At 39.1% G+C, this 19,141-nt stretch overlaps 1 protein-coding gene across 3 annotated transcripts in view; it reads right to left on the bottom strand.

Moving 5' to 3' along the window:
- The window catches only part of SLC12A6 (solute carrier family 12 member 6), an 87,668-nt gene that overhangs the window by 3,442 nt on the left and 65,085 nt on the right, over positions 1-19,141 (bottom strand). For all 3 annotated transcript variants that reach the window (XM_055537235.1, XM_055537234.1, XM_055537236.1), the window contains 19 exons: positions 18,241-18,295; positions 17,630-17,760; positions 16,732-16,973; positions 14,376-14,590; positions 13,444-13,602; positions 13,168-13,266; positions 12,644-12,701; positions 11,938-12,112; positions 11,517-11,635; positions 9,914-10,012; positions 7,314-7,433; positions 6,291-6,395; positions 5,747-5,915; positions 4,023-4,218; positions 3,065-3,234; positions 2,173-2,304; positions 1,457-1,564; positions 1,074-1,258; positions 553-686 (listed from right to left, as the gene is read on the bottom strand). In XM_055537235.1, coding sequence (XP_055393210.1) covers positions 553-686; positions 1,074-1,258; positions 1,457-1,564; positions 2,173-2,304; positions 3,065-3,234; positions 4,023-4,218; positions 5,747-5,915; positions 6,291-6,395; positions 7,314-7,433; positions 9,914-10,012; positions 11,517-11,635; positions 11,938-12,112; positions 12,644-12,701; positions 13,168-13,266; positions 13,444-13,602; positions 14,376-14,590; positions 16,732-16,973; positions 17,630-17,760; positions 18,241-18,295 — 2,671 coding nt within the window. The remainder of the gene's footprint in view (positions 1-552; positions 687-1,073; positions 1,259-1,456; positions 1,565-2,172; positions 2,305-3,064; positions 3,235-4,022; positions 4,219-5,746; positions 5,916-6,290; positions 6,396-7,313; positions 7,434-9,913; positions 10,013-11,516; positions 11,636-11,937; positions 12,113-12,643; positions 12,702-13,167; positions 13,267-13,443; positions 13,603-14,375; positions 14,591-16,731; positions 16,974-17,629; positions 17,761-18,240; positions 18,296-19,141) is intronic.

Below are 19,141 nucleotides of genomic sequence, written 5' to 3'. Positions count from 1 at the left end.
TTACATTTTTTCCCTGCCACTTCTTTTTTCTGTTTCACTGAAATACAGATGATTTACTCTTTGTTTTCTTTTCCTTAATGGTGCTTGTAGAAATGGACCAGTCTTTGCTATTTCAGTGCTGAAGGGGCCCATAAAAACAGTCCTGGAATTAGAGTATGAGGACAAACCCTTGTCTTTTCCCCTCAGTTAGAGGAAGTTCCCCTTTAACTTCCTCCAAGAGAGACTTTGTGAAGTGGGAAGAGCCTGGAAAGGGGAAAGGATATGGTGTTCCATCTCTAGGATGATCAGAAATGGTTCTATATACTGAACACTAAAAGTCATTGTGCAGATATACCACCTAAAATATCTGGTTAGGGTTTTGAGAGAATATTACATCCAACTCCCCCAAAGAAGCATAGTATCACTACTTAGTAAGGATCCTCGCCTGAGACTTTTAACAGTCTTCCCTTCTCAAGAGGGGAAGTCATAGACAGTAACCTTTATAGTTACTCAGTGTCTCATCTAAAACACATTTTAGATTTTCCCTACCAGCAATTCTCTCAGAAAGGATACAGTTTTCGTCACCCTCAGGGTTTCGGGGTGGCCCTGGCATATTCAACAAAACCAGCTTTGCTTCATGGGACTTGTTAACTATAACCTCATTGAGCTTCACTGCTGTATGCATCCGCCTCACATTGGACTGGTCCCTGGAAGGGGAGGGCGAGGGGTTAGAAACAGAAGTGGGTTATGGCAAAGAGAAAACTAAGGCATATCGTCAACTCTCAAAAACTTGAGATATTAGAGGTTTTTTGCTGAGAGTATGAGTAATATAATGAACAAATGACTGCCTTAAAATATTGATATCATGGGTTTTCTCATTCTGTGTTTGCTTGTTTTATACCAGGAACACAGTATGGGCAGAAGAAAGATGGTTTGTGTACAATATTAATTGGTGGCTGGTATGCATAGGCAAACAACAGAAAGATGGCTGGATCTGGGTGAAATGAAGACTAGATTCCATCCTGTGTACCCAGGCAAAGTCGCATCTGTGGCACTAACGGGGATACTACGTTAGGTTTGAGTTGGAAACTTACGGACGCATGTTAAGCAGGTCCTGGAACCCTTCCATTGACTTGGCCTTTTGTCCCCGAGATGCCATGTACTTGTCTTTCGTCCACGTCATGTGCACCTTCTCCTGATAAGTCTCTGTCTCGTCATCCTCGTCAGAGCCAATGCTGGTCAGTCGTAGCATTGAGTTCCGATCTTTCACCAGCTGTGCCTGGGGGAGGCCCAACACAACTATGATACTATACCCATTTTCTCTCATGCATCATCTTTCATTATTTTAAAATGTGGCTACTGTAGAGTAACTAATAAAGCAAGTAAGGAAGAATCTGTCATGCTGTGAGAAGAATACCATCACCCCTTTCAGTGAAAGACCTGCCAGGCCAGGATGAGGCCGACGCGGCAGCCTCACCTCTCGGTCTCGCTCCGTCTTGGACAGGCGCATGTGCCGCAGCATCTGTGACCTCTGCTCCATCATCAGGGTGCGCTCGTAAGTGTACGCAGATATGTCACTGTCGTGCTGCCATACAGACCACACAGATAAGCACAGTAAGCTTCAAGGAATGAGCAATAAGCACAAAGGAACAAGAAACACATACTTTCACTTCCACTCACTAAATTAAACAAGAGCAACTATCACAGTATCAACCTAGGTTTCGGTTTTTGTTCAGTCATTGAGCTACATAAAACAATGCTGTGGCCTGTAGATCATATCCAGAGTTCTGAGTCTTTCCCACAAGCTAACCATTACATATGTGTTTCCTTGAAACACAAAACACAAAATCCTGTTATTTTAATACTGCCAGGTTATTAAAAAAAAAAAAAAAACCTATGTGTGATTTTAGCTTGAATATACGAATAGAAACTTAATGAAACTGTATTAAGACAAGAATCTGGCAGAAATAGAAGGACTATAATAAACAAGAAAGCAAAACTAAAAACCGCCACCAAATACACACCACATATGCGCTATACTTATCTAGATCAATATACTAGAGTCTTGTTGGAACTAAGGGATTAATCCACATTTGCAGCTGAAGAAATTCCCGGCCTAGAAGAGATTCTAGAATGACAGGGTGGGACATGGGGGAAGGGTAGCTTCTCTGATCTCAAACTCAGCTTTCTCACCATCTCTACCACTTCCACCTCTGCCTCAATGCGAAGGTGATACAAGAAGGTGGCCAGGTCCTTCTTCATCTGAATACTGTTGTCTTCTAGCTGGGCTACTGTGAAGATCCGTATGCTGCATTTTCGCCACACCTGAGAAAGTACCATATATACATGGGAAATTAAATGCAAGGAAGCAGAAAAAGAGTTACTCAAATGGCATTTTTGCCTAGAACAACCTTGAAGAGTATCAAGGTATTTGTTCCTAGCTTCTTACTTGCTATATTATTGTACCTGGGCAAAAGTTTGAACACATGAAATACAGTTTAAGAGAGTTCTTATTTAATAACAAGAAAAAAACTGGCAAAATGGAAAAGACAGCATGTGATACATTAATAGGGTGCTTTAGTCAGACAGCATACTAATGACACCCTGCAGACTATACTATTTATTTTTTCTCTGTGGCAAAAAAAAGTTCATTGAGGAAGGAACAGAAAGAACAGAAAAAAACACCTCAAGGGAGAGGTGGGCCAAGTCGACAGACACTGGCTATATTTACTATTTTAAATCTCAGTCTTACCAAAGGATGAGCAAGACACACATACCCCTTAGGTTTCCAGCACTTTGCTCTTTTTTTTTTTAACAGGACATGTTCACTTGTTAATGTTTTTTTCACAAGGGCTCATATGTAGCTTAATAAACTTGCTGAATTTCCCTTGGAGATGGTTAGATATCAGCTACAAAGAAAACTATTTTCCATAAGGTTGAATCTGGGATCATGGAAGGCCAAGAATAATCTCCAAAATTTCTAAGCCCCAACATTATAGAATTAAAGAAAAAAACTGTCTAGTGAACCAACCAGGACAGAAGTTGAGGGAGAGAGACTTTTTTTTTTAAAAAGGTGTCAAAATACCTTATGCTGTTTCAGTAGGAATGGTAATAGCATGAGCATCCCCCCATCATGTACAATCCACCACACATCAATGTTGCCCTCAGAAAACTGCTCCACATTGCTGGGAAAGAAGGAGATGTTTTTGGCCACCAGCAGGGCCAGATGGGCAGCAGTTGTCACTCGAACTGTGCCTAGAGAAAAAATAGAGACTTGGGATAAGCAGAGATGGATCCTCAGGCTTGCCTTGCTTCCTACCATGTCCGCAAAGAAAGGGTAATGCCCTTTTACAGTCCTTTGTTTACATAGTAGGTTATACCAAATCAAGTAACAAAATTTATTAATAAAAATCTGAATAGCTAACAGAATTAGACTGAGACCTATGATTTACATCACTAGGTGTATTCTGATTACTGTATTTCTACATGTGAATTTGGGACATTTTGATGCTGAAGAACACTTCCTGCAACTCCCGTTAGAATGCCAATGTGAGAGATCACACCTGGAAATATGACAATTTCAGAGATAATTCCTAACATAAGACTTGGCAAGATAAACAACTGATGAACATTATGTGAGGCTGGAGGAGGTGAGTAGAATCAGTTATTACTACTAACAGTTATTTGCACTCTGTCTGCTTAGTCACTCAGTCATGTCTGACTCTTTTTGATCTCACAGACAGTAGCCCACCAGGATCCTCTGTTCATGGAATTTTCCAGGCAAGAATACTGGAGTAAGTTGCCATTTTTTTCCTCCAGGGGATCTTCCCAACCCAACAATCGAACCTGAGTCTCTTGCATCTCCTGCATTGGCAGGTGGATTCTCTACCACTGTGCCTCCAGGGAAGCCCAACAGTTATTTAGGTGTCCTTAGAAGGCTACATTTCAGCAATGACAGAATTTCTACTGTACAAGGCTGGAGAATGGGGTCAGAGTATATCCTTTATTTGGGCCCTCAAGATAGTACAAGAAGTGGTTTGTACCAATAAAAGTCTTCCAAGCTCGAGCATCTTCACTCTGGCGCCAGCCATTTGGCCATCCCATCACCACTGTGTTGTGCTTCATGCCCCCAAGGCCACACGACTGGATGAGGTGGGAAATGCCCTCCCTCAGTTTGGCGGCCACCACCAGTTGGGAGAATCCTTTCACCTTCTCTGCCTCCATTAAATGCTTTATGGTCTGAAAGAGAACCAGAACCTCAAAATTGGATTACTTTATCCTGGGTCTTTTAACTTCTTACTTCTTCTCCATATTATATTCCCCTCCTCTTTACAAACTCTGTATAAGATCATATCTTGTACAGAACAATTTAAAAAGTTTAATTTATCCCAATGAAATTTTATTATCCTTTGCCTTTTCACTTTCTGGGTGCTTACTACATACACAGATAGTTGTCTACATGTAGATCCTCTACATTTCCCTCCCTTCTGCTTTTCTTTCTAACATACCAAACAAATTGAGAACAGGGATCTTCACAAAGTGAATATTCAGTATTCCTTAATGGCCCAGGGTTAGTGTGAACATAATCTTCCTTCCTCAGTGTCAGTCTTGCTCTGACTCATATTACTAGAAATTCAATATGATGATTCAGTTTCATCATATTGATTCAAATTCAATCAATATGATGATTCAGATTCAGTTTCACTTCAGAATTGTCTCAGGTATGTTTTATTTTCTTGTTTCTCCTATTTCCACATTCTTTTTAATATTTTAATGGTGATTATTAATGACACTTGTATTTCTTTTACTTCACTCTCTTGGTGGAATGGTGAAGGGAATAAGGGTATGGAAAATGGATATGATTTTCCCAAAGGCACAGATTAAGTCAGGGTGTATCTAGATTAATCAGTGTCTCTTTATTTCCAATACTGTGCTTTTAATTTATTTTTATGATCATTCTGGACTAATGTTTCTTCAGCACTTCTAGTTTTAGTGTTTCAAAGCTAAACATTTCATTTCATTTGAAAATGAAATCCAGTAAATTAAAAAAATTTTTTTATTACATTTACTTGTTTGTTTACACTGTGCTGGTAAATTTTCACTGCAGCACTCAGACTTCTCTAGTTGTGGCATGTGGGTCTAGTTCAATGACCAGAGATTGAAACCTGGCCCTCTGCACTGGAAGCATGGGATCTAAGCTACTTGACCACCAGGGAAGTCCTTCAGTAAAAATTTTAAAATGCAACTGAAACTTCCCCAGGGTAGTTCTATCTATTTCTTATAATAAATATTAGAATGGAAACTACTTACTTCTTCAGAAAGAACTTTAATTCCCATAAGCTAGTCAGACTTAGCAAAAGAATCCTGGTTCTGCTACCATGTATTAAGATTAGTAAAGAGGAAGAAAATGTGCTCATTGCTCCTTGGTGTCACAACCAGATTGACAGGAATTATCACCATGGTTCAAGGGATGATTTATTTATGTGATTTCTCTCAGGGCCGAGTCAATGTCTGGAGTCTATTTGGAAATAGTGCTTAGCCTTGATAATTTTATAGTTTAGAAAGTTTTTGAATGGGAAGAATAAATTATTATCTTCTGGTTCACCTTATTATTTGGAGAATATGACCATACAAGTCAGCACAAGAAGGACACCTCCTAGGTTGCTCAGGAAAGGGATCAACTTAGAAATCTGAGGTCTTATGATTCAGCTGAACGAAACCATAAGCTAAATTAAATTCTACTAGGTCATTAAGCCTTGACTGTTACCTGCTCAGCAGCTAATGCTTCACCATAGTTCTCCAGGAAGTTCCCGACGATGACAGAGCCCACAATTGTGAGACCCTTTCCTGCCTTAAGCTGTGAAGCAAAAGTGAGGAGACGAGGATGCTTGACGTGTAGGTCTTCATCTAGTTTCAGCAATACAAGCAACTGAGGCCTGCAAAGAGGTTGGCAGGGGGATGGTAGGATGAGAAAACACTTTGGATCTGAGGAAAGAATGACAATCCTACCCTTTAATTTAGGAGATCTGAATAAAACATATAATTTGACAGAAGTAAGAGATTAGAGAAAATGATGAGGCTATATAGTCATCCTGAATTTTCCCAGTATTATTTCAAGTTGATCAGTCGTGAAGGAAGAATTAAAAGGGTAGAAGTCTAAATCATATATAACTAAAAGGTCACAGAGATCAAGGATTTAGAATCAGTCAAAACAGGTTCATTACACGAATTCCTTGGGTCACACGATTTCCTTATGCTGTAATCAATGAAGTACACAATTCTGTGTGCCAATTCTGTTAATTTTTTTTTACCTCCAGTTTTTAGTGTGTGGTGGTCCTTCCTCCAGCCTAAGCAGAGCAAATCGGGCTGCACTGAGGGACAGCCCGCGGATACCATCACCCCATTCTTTCTCAGCTCTGAGAGAAAGGGGCAGAAACAGCAGAGACAGATTTAAAATCTAGCAAGTACAATTTCAAAAACTAAAGTTTACTTTATTTAAAAGTAACATACACACAAAGTAGATTAAAACTTGTATTAGCTATTTATATGATGCTCACTACTAACACAATGAACCCACTGTATGCAGATCAACACTATCCTCCATCAACACACTGAACTGTACAACAGTTCAGAATAAAGGCTGAGAGGGTCACTCACTTGTCCTGCGATTTAACTGCTGAAAAGCAAGAATGCTAAATAGCAATTTGGATTAGGAAATTACTACAGATCCAAAGTTCAAATTATTTCAAAAATAATGCACAGAAAGCAAAACTCAACATCATCTAAATCAGAGTGTTATTTATTCCTAATTTGGGCAAGCTGTTAATGAAGTTGTTACAAAGTTATTCAGGACTGATTTATTTTTCATCTCAGACACAATTCCTTGCCTGAAGAGATAAGCAAGAATATTTATATTTATTTAATACTAATCATTATTGGAAAAGACTCTGATGCTGGGAGGGATTGGGGGCAGGAGAAGGGGATGACAGAGGATGAGATGGCTGGATGGCATCATCAACTCGATGGACATGAATTTGGGTGAACTCCAGGAGTTGGTGATGGACACGGAGGCCTGGCATGCTGCGATTCATGGGGTCGCAAAGAGTCGGACACGACTGAGTGACTGAACTGAACGGAATCATTATTATTTCAGTACCTCCTTTTATTTTTTCATTGATCCATATTTTCTCAATAGTTCCTCCTTATGATCAAAATTTAGGTACAGATGAATGAAGTTATCTGGATCCCTAATGTGATTTCACTGGTATGGCTCTAACCAAACTAGCCAGTTTCCATAGTTTTAGCATCAATGAAGACTGTATCGAGAGACTCACCCTTGGTACTCGATGTATTTGTAGATCATACCAGCTATTACCATAGCTACGATGGCATAATACCAGGAAGAAATGAACATCAGAGCCAGACAGATACTCATTCCCATGAAAGAGAGTGCCCTAGAAAATTAAAGACAAAAACAAATAAAAAATGTTTTTTCTAAGCAGCTATAAGAGAAGCCTGTGATAGAGGTGCTTCTTAAACTGGTGAAAAATTATTTCTTAAAACTCCAATATGTTGTAGACAGAAACTCTGTAAAATGCAGTAAAATTGAATTACTAGAAAAAAAATGTTATGTTTGGAGGCCGTGCCAATGTCAAATTGGTATAAAAGTTTCTAAACATTTTTTCCCGTGTGTGTGGTTGGGGGCGAGGGGAGCACCGTGCCATGAGGCATGCAGGACCTTAGTTTCCCCAACCAGGGGCTGACCCCATCCTCCTGCAGTGGGAACACATAGTCTTAACCACTGGACCACCAAGGAAGTCCTTTTTTCTTAGTTTTTATAGTTATCTTATCATGGATTGGCAACAATCAATAGATCTGCACTGAGCCCCAAAGCATCCTTGAAAAGAAAGTGGAAGTGTTAGTTGCTCAGTCGTGTCCAACTCTGCAACCCCATGGTCTGGAGCCCACCAGACTCCTCCTTCAGGGAAGAATACTGGAGTGGGTTGCCATTCCCTTCTCCAGGAGATCTTCCCAACCTAGGGATTGAAACCATGTCTCCCACATTGCAGGCAGACTCTTTACTGTTCAAGCCATAGGGAAGCTCCTTAGTGCTGATGTTTCCCATTGCTGGAATAATACATAAATGAACCAGGATGCTACAAAAGCCATCTGCAGTTATGAGGACAATGAATACCTACATGGCAAAGCAGGGATGGGACATGTAGTCAGAATTATTAACAACTCTATGATCTTTAGAAAAAAAGCATTTCATGTGAATATTTCTAAAAACTTCATGAAAATTTATTAGCATACCTGCAGAACCCACTGAAAAAAAATCTGCCATTAGTTTCCTTACTTTACATAGGGAACTTGGAAGAAAATAATGAAATTCTTGTTTTGATTAAATAAATTAGACAACTACATTTACTGAAGTTGTACTGTGTAAAGAATGAACTAAGTTGTATGATAAATTTCAAAGAACAAACAGAGCAGTTGTTAATCTTGAGAAGATTAGATCCAATGAATGAAAATATAGAGTGTAAAGAGAAAGAGGAAAAAAACCAAAAGCAACTGGTAACACAAAAAAACGTTCATAATGAACTTTTAACTAACATTAAATCTAGAAAGAGGATTAATGGTATTAAGATCAGCTGATGATCTAAAATTGTGCCAGATAAAGGTCACATCACTACCCACCCCTGGTAAGTGAAGCTAGAAAGGGATCAAGGAAAAAGTCAGCAAAGAGGAATGTACAAACAAGTATATAATAGGACATATTAAAGAACTTCTAGCTCTGAAAGAAAAGAAATGGGATGGTAGCTAAAAATGTGATAGTTCCTTTAAGGACTGAGATGTGAACACAACAGCAACAGCAGTAGCAACATTTCATTAAGAGCTTTACTACGTACCAGGCACTGTGCTAAGCACTTTAGATTATCTCAAAACAATCCTATGAGATAGATAATACGATTAGTCCCATTTTATTAATGAATAAAATGAAACTTTATGTGGGTATGTGCTTTGATGAAAGCTACAAAGCTAGGAAATAGTAGAGCTAAACTTGAACTTAGGCCATCTGATGCCATAGGCTCATACTCCTTAAAAAAAAAAAAAAATACTTACTTGAATGTGTTCTTCTCTTTTTTAAAAAAATAATTTTATTTATTTATCTATTTATTTTTGGTTGTGCTGGGTCTTCATTGATGCACAGGGCTTTTTATCTGTTGTGCAGAGGCTTCTCATTGTGGTAGTTTCTCTTGTTGTGGATCACAGGCTCTGGGGCGCTCAGGCTTTACTAGTTGCTGGACGTGGGCTCTAGAGCACAGGCTCAAAAGTTGTGGTGCATGGGCCTTGTGGCTCCGCGGCACATGGGATGTTCCCACACCAGGGATCGAACCCATGTTCCTCTGCACTGGCAGATGGATTCTTTACCACTGAGCCACCAGAGACACAGCTCATACTCTTTAACTAAATAAAATTGTCATAAGGAAGAGAGTCTGAGAATGAACACTGGGGAAAACTGATGAAGATAAGAGGATAAATGGAAAGGAATGAAGCTCAGGGCTCAGCTAAGATGTAAACAGGCAATCCGATAAGCAAAAGGTAGGTTGTTTTAAACTGAGGAACACAGCAGCCTGGAAATATTTATTTCATAGTTTTGACCTTTATTCTCAATTGAGTATTATAAGCTATTATAAAACCATGTATTAAACTTATTTAACTAATCCAACAAAGAAGAAATGAGAGCCTGAACTATGTACTAAAAAAACACAGTAGGATGGTAGAAATTCATGTGAACACAGGAAGCTAAAAGAGACAGTATGAAACAGATGGCCAAGGAAAAAACTGGATTGAGAGTTCAGAATCTCCTAGTTTTCAAGTTCAATGATGAGTTCTCTCCAAATATGGGGAAGAAGAAAAAAAGCAGACTTACCAGTGGTAGTAGCGGAACCGGGGTCTCCAGTTGGGTGTTCGAAGCAATGTTTGCAAGGCACATGCCAAATTCACAAAGAGGTAACACATGAGAAAAAACCTGGCAGAATAAAAAAAGTATGAGGAATGATTATTATTGTAAAATAATTCTTCAAGGATTATTTTAAATAACTAGAGAGCTTCGCTGTATTTAAGCCTTTGTTCTAGCCTACTAGCCTTTGATTAAGAATAGAGTGTAGAAAAACTTCACTTCCCCACAGACTTGCTCAACCTTCTAAGTTCTCACTCAGTGAAAGACACTACCACTTTTTATCCAGTTACTCTTGGGATAATACTCAGTTTCCTCTTCACTACTCAACCTTAGTTCTAAATTCAGTTATCAAGTCCCATGGATTCCCTCTATTTACAAAACTCTAAACTTCCCTCTCCTTTCCACCTCTACTTCTATCAGCATAGTTCAGGCTCTCATTTGTTCTTTGTTGGATTAGTTAAATATGCTTCCAACTGGCACTGGAAACTTCCAACTTCCAGCTCAATTTTGGACTTCCCTGGTGGCTCAGACGGTAAAGCATCTGCCTACAATGCCAGAGACCCGGGTTCGATCCGTGGGTCGGGAAGATCCCCTGGAGAAGAAAATGGCAACCCACTCCAGTTCTCTTGCCTGGAAAATCCCATGGACGGAGGAGCTTGGTAGGCTACAGTCCATGGGGTCACAAAGAGTCGGACACGACTGAGCGACTTCACTTCACTTAACCTATCTTTTATACAGAATTAATCATTATGAAATATAAATATGACCATTTTGTCCTCAAAGGATTATCACTTTCAGGAAAAGTTCCAGGTCCTCTGTGATCCACTTCTGCTTACTTCCCTGCTCTGCACTTACCCTACCCGCACCTTCCACTCTCAAAGTCAGACTTTCACTTCTCTGAATGCACTGCACTATTTCATCTCTTGATTCCTTCACACACATTCCCTGCCTGGAATCTCTTTCACCCCTTCACTCACCCCTTCACTTCATGATATAAGCATCACTTCCTCCAGAAAACCTTTCCTGATTCTCAGTACAGAGGTGGACCACTGTAGATCTCATAGAGCATGCAGTGTTCACCCTGATCACAGTATTCATCACACTAGACAAGCATCACTGGTTTCTTTATCTACCATCAGTTCTCTAAGGTTGTGTCTTAGTCATCTTATGCTTATGCTCAGCATACTGAAAATAACCTAGAGGGCCAGAAAATAAGCTAAGCTTTAATGAAAGTTTTCCCCCTCAAATTATCATAGTATCTGTTTTTTGCAGAAAACTATAGGAAAAAACAAACTTGGGAGAAAATTCACAATCATAACTGCTAACATTTAGCACTCCTTGCATATTTTACTCTGTTTATTATGTTTTTAAAAACATAGATGAGACCACACTGCACTTTTTTTTTTCCTAGTCACACTGCGTAGCTTGTAGGATTTCAGTTCCCTGACCAGGGATTGGACCCGTGCCCTTGGCAGTGAAAGCATGGAGTCCTAACCACTGGACCGCCAGGGAATTCCCATGAACCTAGACATCACATATGCAACAACAAATGAAGAGAATAACTGGCTCTTACATGGAAAGAATTGGAGCCACGAGATCCAGGGAGGCAATAAGGATCCCCAGTTCTGCAATGGCAGCAGTCAGAAGTAAAGCCCAGGTAGGTTCCCCATTGGCTTTGCTGTGACCAAAAACCTGTGCATAGAAGTGAAGTATCAGACAGATGAGTGTAGGAAAGGTTTGAGCCAATGCTCCCTTATTCCTCTATGCTATAGTTTCAGAGATCTTTAAGATAACAGCATTACAACTGTGGTAGCTTTTAAATGCCTTTATTCCACTCACATATAAACTCATACTAGAGATTTAGAGGGCTATACAGAGTCTTGTGCTAAAACCCATCTTCATATTATATGGTCCAATAATTTCTAAGCCTATGAAGATCAGTTTCTCCTAAAACCTAAGAAAAAAGGAAGAGGGCATAGAATAGGGTCACTCACCCTCAGAAAGGGTATGATGTTATCCTTGGCTATAGCCTGTAGCAGCCTCGGTGCTCCTGTGAGACTCTGAAGTCCAGCCCCACATGTGGAGAAGAAGGAGCCAATAACAATCACCCACGGGGATGGCCAAGATAAGGTTCCTACCACCAGATTACCTTTCACAGCATCTCCAAACCTGGGGGAGAAATCAGAGTGGGGATGTTAACCTGGAAATAACTTTAGATGAAAATGCTAGATCGACATTCACTCAATTTTTTCTATTTATAATTTTTTATGCTCACAGATGAGAAAGGAAAAATACTAGTAGCCTGTATGAAGGAAATGAAGAAAGTAAGTTTCCAGCTTTTATTCAGAATGCCAATCAGACACCCTTATGTCTCATAGAGAAAACAGAAACTTAAAAATTTTTTTAATTTTTATTATTTGTCCTCTTTTACTTTTAGTCTTAGTTTTCCAACAGCTCTTATTGTACAGGAAAATCCTCAGTATTCAGACAAATTCACTGCTTTATTGAAGAATACTTGCTGCATCATATACAACAACATACTGGCCTCTCTTTTGGGGACCTATATATATGTACTCTCTATTGTTATTTTTGATACACATCTCAGGTGGGTTTTGAGTTTATAACTGTCTTGGTGCTGTATGGGATGATCAGACATAATGGAAGATAGTTAGGTGGCTGTAAAAGAAATCAATTACTCACTTGTCTCTGAGGACAACACCTTCAATACATGCACCAAAAAGGACAACGTTGCTTAAATCTAAGACACTGAGAGTCAAGGAAACTGCCATTCACCCTCTAAGATGAACATAAACACTCAGGATATTTCTACCAGTAAATGAGTGGCTAATTCACTAATCTCATAAATTCTTTCTTGAGTTTTAGAGATGAAGTAGGTAGATTATCTGGGTTTCCCTTGTGGCTTAGCTGGTAAAGAATCCACCTGCAATGCGGGAGACCTGGGTTCGATCCCTGGGTTGGGAAGATCCCCTGGAGAAGGGAAAGGCTACCCACTCCAGTATTCTGGCCTGGAGAGTTCCATGGACTAAGTCCATGAGGTCACAAAGAGTCAGACACGATGGAGCAACTTTCACAGGTAGATTATCTGGTGTGAAGTGAGGGGGTAGAAAGCAAGTATCTTTATTACCAAGATAAAAATACTGATCACCCTTGTTCTATGGCTGTTCCTATAACTAAAACTCAAACTGGATCCAGCAAAAGGATACAGACAAAGGAGGTGGTCAGGATGGCAAGGATAGTGCCAATGGGAATGGACTTTTGAGCATCTTTCAGATCCCCAGATCTGTTTGATCCTGCCATGATGCCTTTAAAAAAGGAAAAAAGAACAAGTTAACTTCTTTAGTTCCTAGACATTGATATTTGAACTGCTATCAAAGACTAGAGGAAAATCTAGGAATCCCCAGAATATAGCTTTGTCTCCTAAGAAAAATCCTTTCCCGGGTCTCCTCACCTATAATACAGACAACAGCCCATGTGCTTACCTGTGACAGAGGGAAAGAAGATGCCCACCAGAAGAGTGAAAGAGGTGGTGATGTCCACAAGGACATACTCATGGTTTAAGCTGCCTAAGACTTCAGAAGATTTGGCTGAGGGCTTCTCAATGATCTCTCCCTTTGGTAGATAATTACTCCAAAGATTCTCTGCAGTGGGAACAAGGGGTATATAAGCAGTAGCAGTATGGAAAGGACACAACTGGATAATTTTCTAGCCAACAGTATTCTAAATCAGATCTGTCATTTATACGGTTTTTAAGGGTATGTTTGCTTCTACAGAGCACAGATATATGCACATACATATCATATAGTAAAGTACACAAAAATAAAAACCTAATGCCCTTTCCCATCTGGTTCAGATGTAGTTTGACAAATACTTTGGTATGTACAAATACAGTTACGTTTACCAATGCAAATTAGCAAAAGTTAAGCAGACTAAGCTGAACACCCTTACAAAGTTTATTTTTTTTTTTAAATTAGGTATCAATGTTAACACCTTAGTGTAAACTTGCTTACATGCAAAGTAATTTGTGGACCAGACAGTTAAGACAGAAATCACTTAAGGAAAGAATTTCAAAAATTTAGATCAATCAGGAAAAACACATGTGGGTTTGATGACATTAAAGTAATTCTAGCTGTGGCTGTTGGAAAAAATGACAACTTTACAATGTGTTAACACAAAGAATACTTTATTATCTTAAGTTTAAAACTCATTTCTTCAGCTTTGCTTTCAAGAGCAGTAAATTTTAGCAGACAACGCTACAAAGATGTCCTGAAAAAGGATAAATTCATTAACAGAAAAGCAGAAAGATGTTAAATTGAGTTGTATGCTGAATTTAAGAAGGGAAGTGGTACTGTGGCAGTGAGTGTTGATGGATAATAGAAGAGTACGAAACGTGTCCCCAAACCTCCTAACTCACCTGCAATGACACCGCTAGCCAATCCAGGGATGCCCTGGATCGAAGTGACATTATTGTGAACAAAGTACTCATCGCAAGTGGCGTTGAAAAACTGACTTGAGTTACAGAAGAAGCCCCACAGCTTTGACGGCACTGTCATGTTGTTAACTTCCTTGGTCTTTGAGCAAACATCAATATGTCTTGATGAAAGGGTGCGGTTGCCCAGCATGCAGACCCTAAGTGAAAAAGAACAGGAAGAAAACTGAAGCCGAGGAAAAACTATTTTAAAAAAGAAAATAGTTTAGAAATAGGTTAGTATATATATGTTTGCAAAGGAAAAAAAAAATCTCATCTCGAAGAGTTTTTACTGTCATGGGTGGGAAAAGAACTAGTATTGACTAGCTCTGCAAATGGTATCTTACATTTTCTGCCAACCTAACCCTTACAGTGATCTCACAAAATATGTACTACAGTATTTCTCTGTTGTGGAGGAACTGAAATTTAGGGAGAAAAAGTAGTCTGCCTGACCTCACACAGGTGGTGGGTAGTAGTAACAGAATCCAAATACAGGAACTGTCTGAAGATGCTGTGCTGAATCATCTTATAGAATTTCTAGGTTATTAACCAATTGTTGGGTCTAAAATTGGAGAAGGCAATGGCAACCCACTCCAGTACTCTTGCCTGGAGAATCCCAGGGACAGGGGAGCCTGGTGAGCTGCTGTCTAAGGAGTCGCACAGAGTCGGACATGACTGAAGTGACTTGGCAGCAGCAGGGTCTAAAATAAATCTTAAGAGTCTTTTTGTTCTTCTTACACATACATACACACACACACACACACAAATCCACCTCTTTCATTTTGGCCTAAGAAAAAGCCTTATGCGCATAAAAACCCCTTTGAAAATATACAGAAAAAGGTCAAATCTTCTGGATACTGTTTCAGGGAAGACAGCTTGGCTATAATTAGGCCGTCCCTCTATGGCCTAATAGAAAACTGTTTTTGAACTTAAGCCTAGACCTAGTGGAGTGAGGATATTTAAGGATAATACAAATATAGACTGTTCATTTTTTTCTTTAAACCAAAGATATAAATACAAATAAAAGAATAATACACCCACAGTTAAAATAACTCTCAGGAAGAAAAAAGCAACTTTTGAAATCTGCAAAATGATAGCATATATATGTGATGAATCATGTGCCTGTCACTCAGCTTCAACAACTCCCAACATTTCCCAGTCTTGTTTTATGCATTCCTCTAGGTTTTTAGACTTGTTTTGCTGAAATATTTTAAAGAAAATACCACACATGAATTTTGCCCACCAAAAAAGAGGAGACACATCCAAGGAAAACTTGAGGAAAATGGAATTTCCCAAGTTAAGATATAGCCAGAATGTAGCCTTTAGTACTTCTATGACTCAAGTGGATCTCCAGTTCCTTTACATTTCCTGGATGAGCAGACTGAAAATTTATCATGGACTCTTATTACTTACAGCACTTTGCACAGGAGAAGAAATACTGGACTGGGATTCAGCAAATCACAAGGTTTGTGTTCTTGCTCTGCCAATCATTAACTTTGGGGCAAGTCATTTAATTTCTCTGGACCTGATTTTTCATCTTGAAAAATCTATTTTTCAGTAATTAGGTTAAATCAACCTAAGACTGATGAGTGTGATCCCTGGGTTACTTGGATGATTTTTCAAAGACAGTCACTATAACAAGGTTACAAGCAATACTCAGTGCTGGCTAGTTCCTATGCCTCTAGTCAAATGGAAAACAGGTGAGCCTTTGAGTCACATATTTGTACAAACCCATTTCTACTTCAAAAGGTATACATTAAGGCACCTGTACTACTTATGTATGTCATATAATTTATATAGAAACAGATACATATGCAAATGATGTGACATTTATTTGCCTTTATTTTGTGACTAGAGAATTCATTATTGTACTAAATTGTACTATTGTACTAAAAACAAAAAATGCAATTGTAAATACTTAGGTAGGAATTAAGGTTTTCTTTACTCTCTTGATTTTTCATTAATAAAAGGAATCTAACATTTAAATACTTTATCAAGGTTGCTGGCAGTAACTATGCTGTTTGAAAGCCCTTCATGAATAGTTCAAATATACATAATCATTATCAGAAGGTTTTGAAAAACCTACTGTCTATATCCAAATGATGGCACAGCTGCCAGTTCTATGCTTGGGACATAAGGAAGACGACACACACAGTTTCCTCGGAGGCTTCCTGCACAGATCTAACTGGGCTTATCCAAGGGGGAAATCTCAGTGAAACTGTGAAATTCTGCCTTGAAATGATCACATCACCAGATGCTGTTAATGGCTACCTAATAATGATGCCTAGTCAGAGACACGTACGGGAAGTGTGGAGGTGCGAAAGAAGACTTGATGGCTCCAGCGTAGATGGCCAAGATGGACACAATGACACAGGCCAGAAAGAGTGAGGCAAACTTGTTCACATAGCGTACGCCGATGAATACCACCAATACCATGAGGACCAAGAAGGCTGTCCCATAGACACGCATGTTATTTAGCATGGCTGCTGACTCCTTGAGTGCATCGTCACTATGAAAGATGGCGGCTCGAGGGACGATATATACCTGTTAAGCAAAAAAAAGGAGAAAATGAGGTCATTCAAAGTAATCAAAGGGTTGTTGTTGTTTGCATTTGCTTTCACAAACGAAAGCAAAACTGAGACACAAAGTGACTGGAGACATAGCCTCATTCATGTTTCAATCTAAAATGCCCACAAAAATAGAGTGTCATTGATTAGCCTACATGCTATTCTGAATACTTACACTTCCAAGTGGAAAAACAAGGGATATGTTAATAGCTTATCCAAAGTGTTATACAAGGTAACTGTAAAGATTATCTTGAGTCCTACTTCTGCTATTGTTACTTTAAATAGTAAAAAATATATCCTAGTGAATAAATAAATAAACATTTTATGTCATTGGGATAAAAACATCAAAAGAGATAAACTTTATTTTACTTTTTCCCCATTAGCACATCTTGCTTCTGAGACTTTACCTTTTTGGGTGAGGTGGCAGGGTGCTGGTGATGGGGTGGAGGGGAGGGAGTAGGCAGCCAAACGATACCTTCAACCTCTCTGACTCATACTCCCAGTAGGCAGTCAATAACAGGTCAGCAGTCAATCACTATAGATGATTTCTCAAAAGCTTTGCTATCAAACAGCAAAATAAGTCCAAGTCTGTATCTTTTCCATACTGTAGACCACAATTAAGCCATTACTCACCAGAAATATTTCAATGGCACCAAGGATATACATAGCTGCTGCAAATGTGGTACCAAGATAGAAGCAGAGGCCAACAGCTCCACCAAACTCCGGGCCCAGTGCTCGGGAAATCATGAAGTATGAGCCTCCAGCTAAAAGGTAAAACAGAAGGTGAACAAGATAAAGAAAGCATGCTAGTAACAGGAATGTAAACAAGTTCTAAAAAAGGATAAATGCTTCAGGTTTTTAAAAACCCTGAATGTGATAAAAAGTAGATTTCCCAGTAGGAAGTAAAAGATGAAACCTTCATACCACACATCTAATATCCCACATAAAGCAGCACAATTTTGTCTGTATTGCTAAGAAAAATATCAGACGATATTTACCAGAGGCATCAGATAGCTGAATAAAATATAAATTCCAACTAAAAGAAGCTAAAAATGCAGTAGAAATGAGATATTCTAGCTTAAAGAATAAAGGTTTTTTTAAAAGATGGTTTCTCAAGTCAAACAGTAGTGCCTGTGGCCAACAGACTAAATAAATAACATTCCTTGGAAGTCTGCACCTCTATCTTTATAGCATAAACATACAGTAATCAGTGACAATCCATGAACCCAATCTCAGCTACTGACCTGGCACCACTCCATTAGTGGCAATGGCACTCATGGAGATAGCAGTCAACATCGTCTATAAAGAGAAAAGAGAAGGCTGTTACTATTCAAAGACAACATTTCCACACTACTTTCCATCTGCAGGTCTCAGAGCACCTGTCGAATATTCAACTCTACATACTTACATGGGGGGAGTTCCCTCATACTCAATGGTATGGAAATGAGATGACGAGCTTCATCACGGCACTAGTCACACTACTGGTATCTGGAGTATTCCATTAAAATGCTCCTTCATGGTAATCAGTGGGTTAGGTGCTATTAAGAACCACTGATCCTACCCTGATCTTCTAGCTAAAAACTTGGAAAACAGATTGGAAACTGACTAAACACTGGCTACAATAACAAGAATATTCAGTAACGAGAACCACTGGAGACTTCTGAGTTCACAAGAACTGTATTTAAAAAAAAATTACCTGATAGTGGCAGAGTACAGAGTGGACTGCAGATGGGGAGCAGATGGAGGCAGAATGACTTGTTAGCAGGCTAATACAGTGGTTCAGTGAGAGGTTAAGGACTGCAGTGGGAGAAGTAGGAATATAAAGAAGGGGTTGGACAAGAGATTTCAGAGGCACACCTCATTGGCCTTGATAACCTGACGAGATATGACCAGCAATCAAGGAGTCAAATACGGCCCTCAAGTTTCAAGACTAAGAAACTGAAAAAAAAATTGAGTTATGAATGATATGGACTATGTCCGCTTACCCTGCTCTGCATGGTACTCAGTTGAGCAAAATGTACAGGGAGTGTGTGATGGTGACAGTAATAAGTCAGCAGACAGCTTAATAATAAAAAAATGTTTATAATAATCTATCAATTTACAACAAAATTGACAGATGTAGCTGGGATACACAGATAAGAGGAA

The sequence above is a fragment of the Bubalus kerabau genome, chromosome 10 (genome assembly GCF_029407905.1).
Source record: "Bubalus kerabau isolate K-KA32 ecotype Philippines breed swamp buffalo chromosome 10, PCC_UOA_SB_1v2, whole genome shotgun sequence".
Classification (NCBI taxonomy): Eukaryota; Metazoa; Chordata; class Mammalia; order Artiodactyla; family Bovidae; genus Bubalus; species Bubalus kerabau.
Note: the sequence above shows the minus strand (reverse complement) of the source record. Positions and strands in the feature narration are given on the sequence as shown.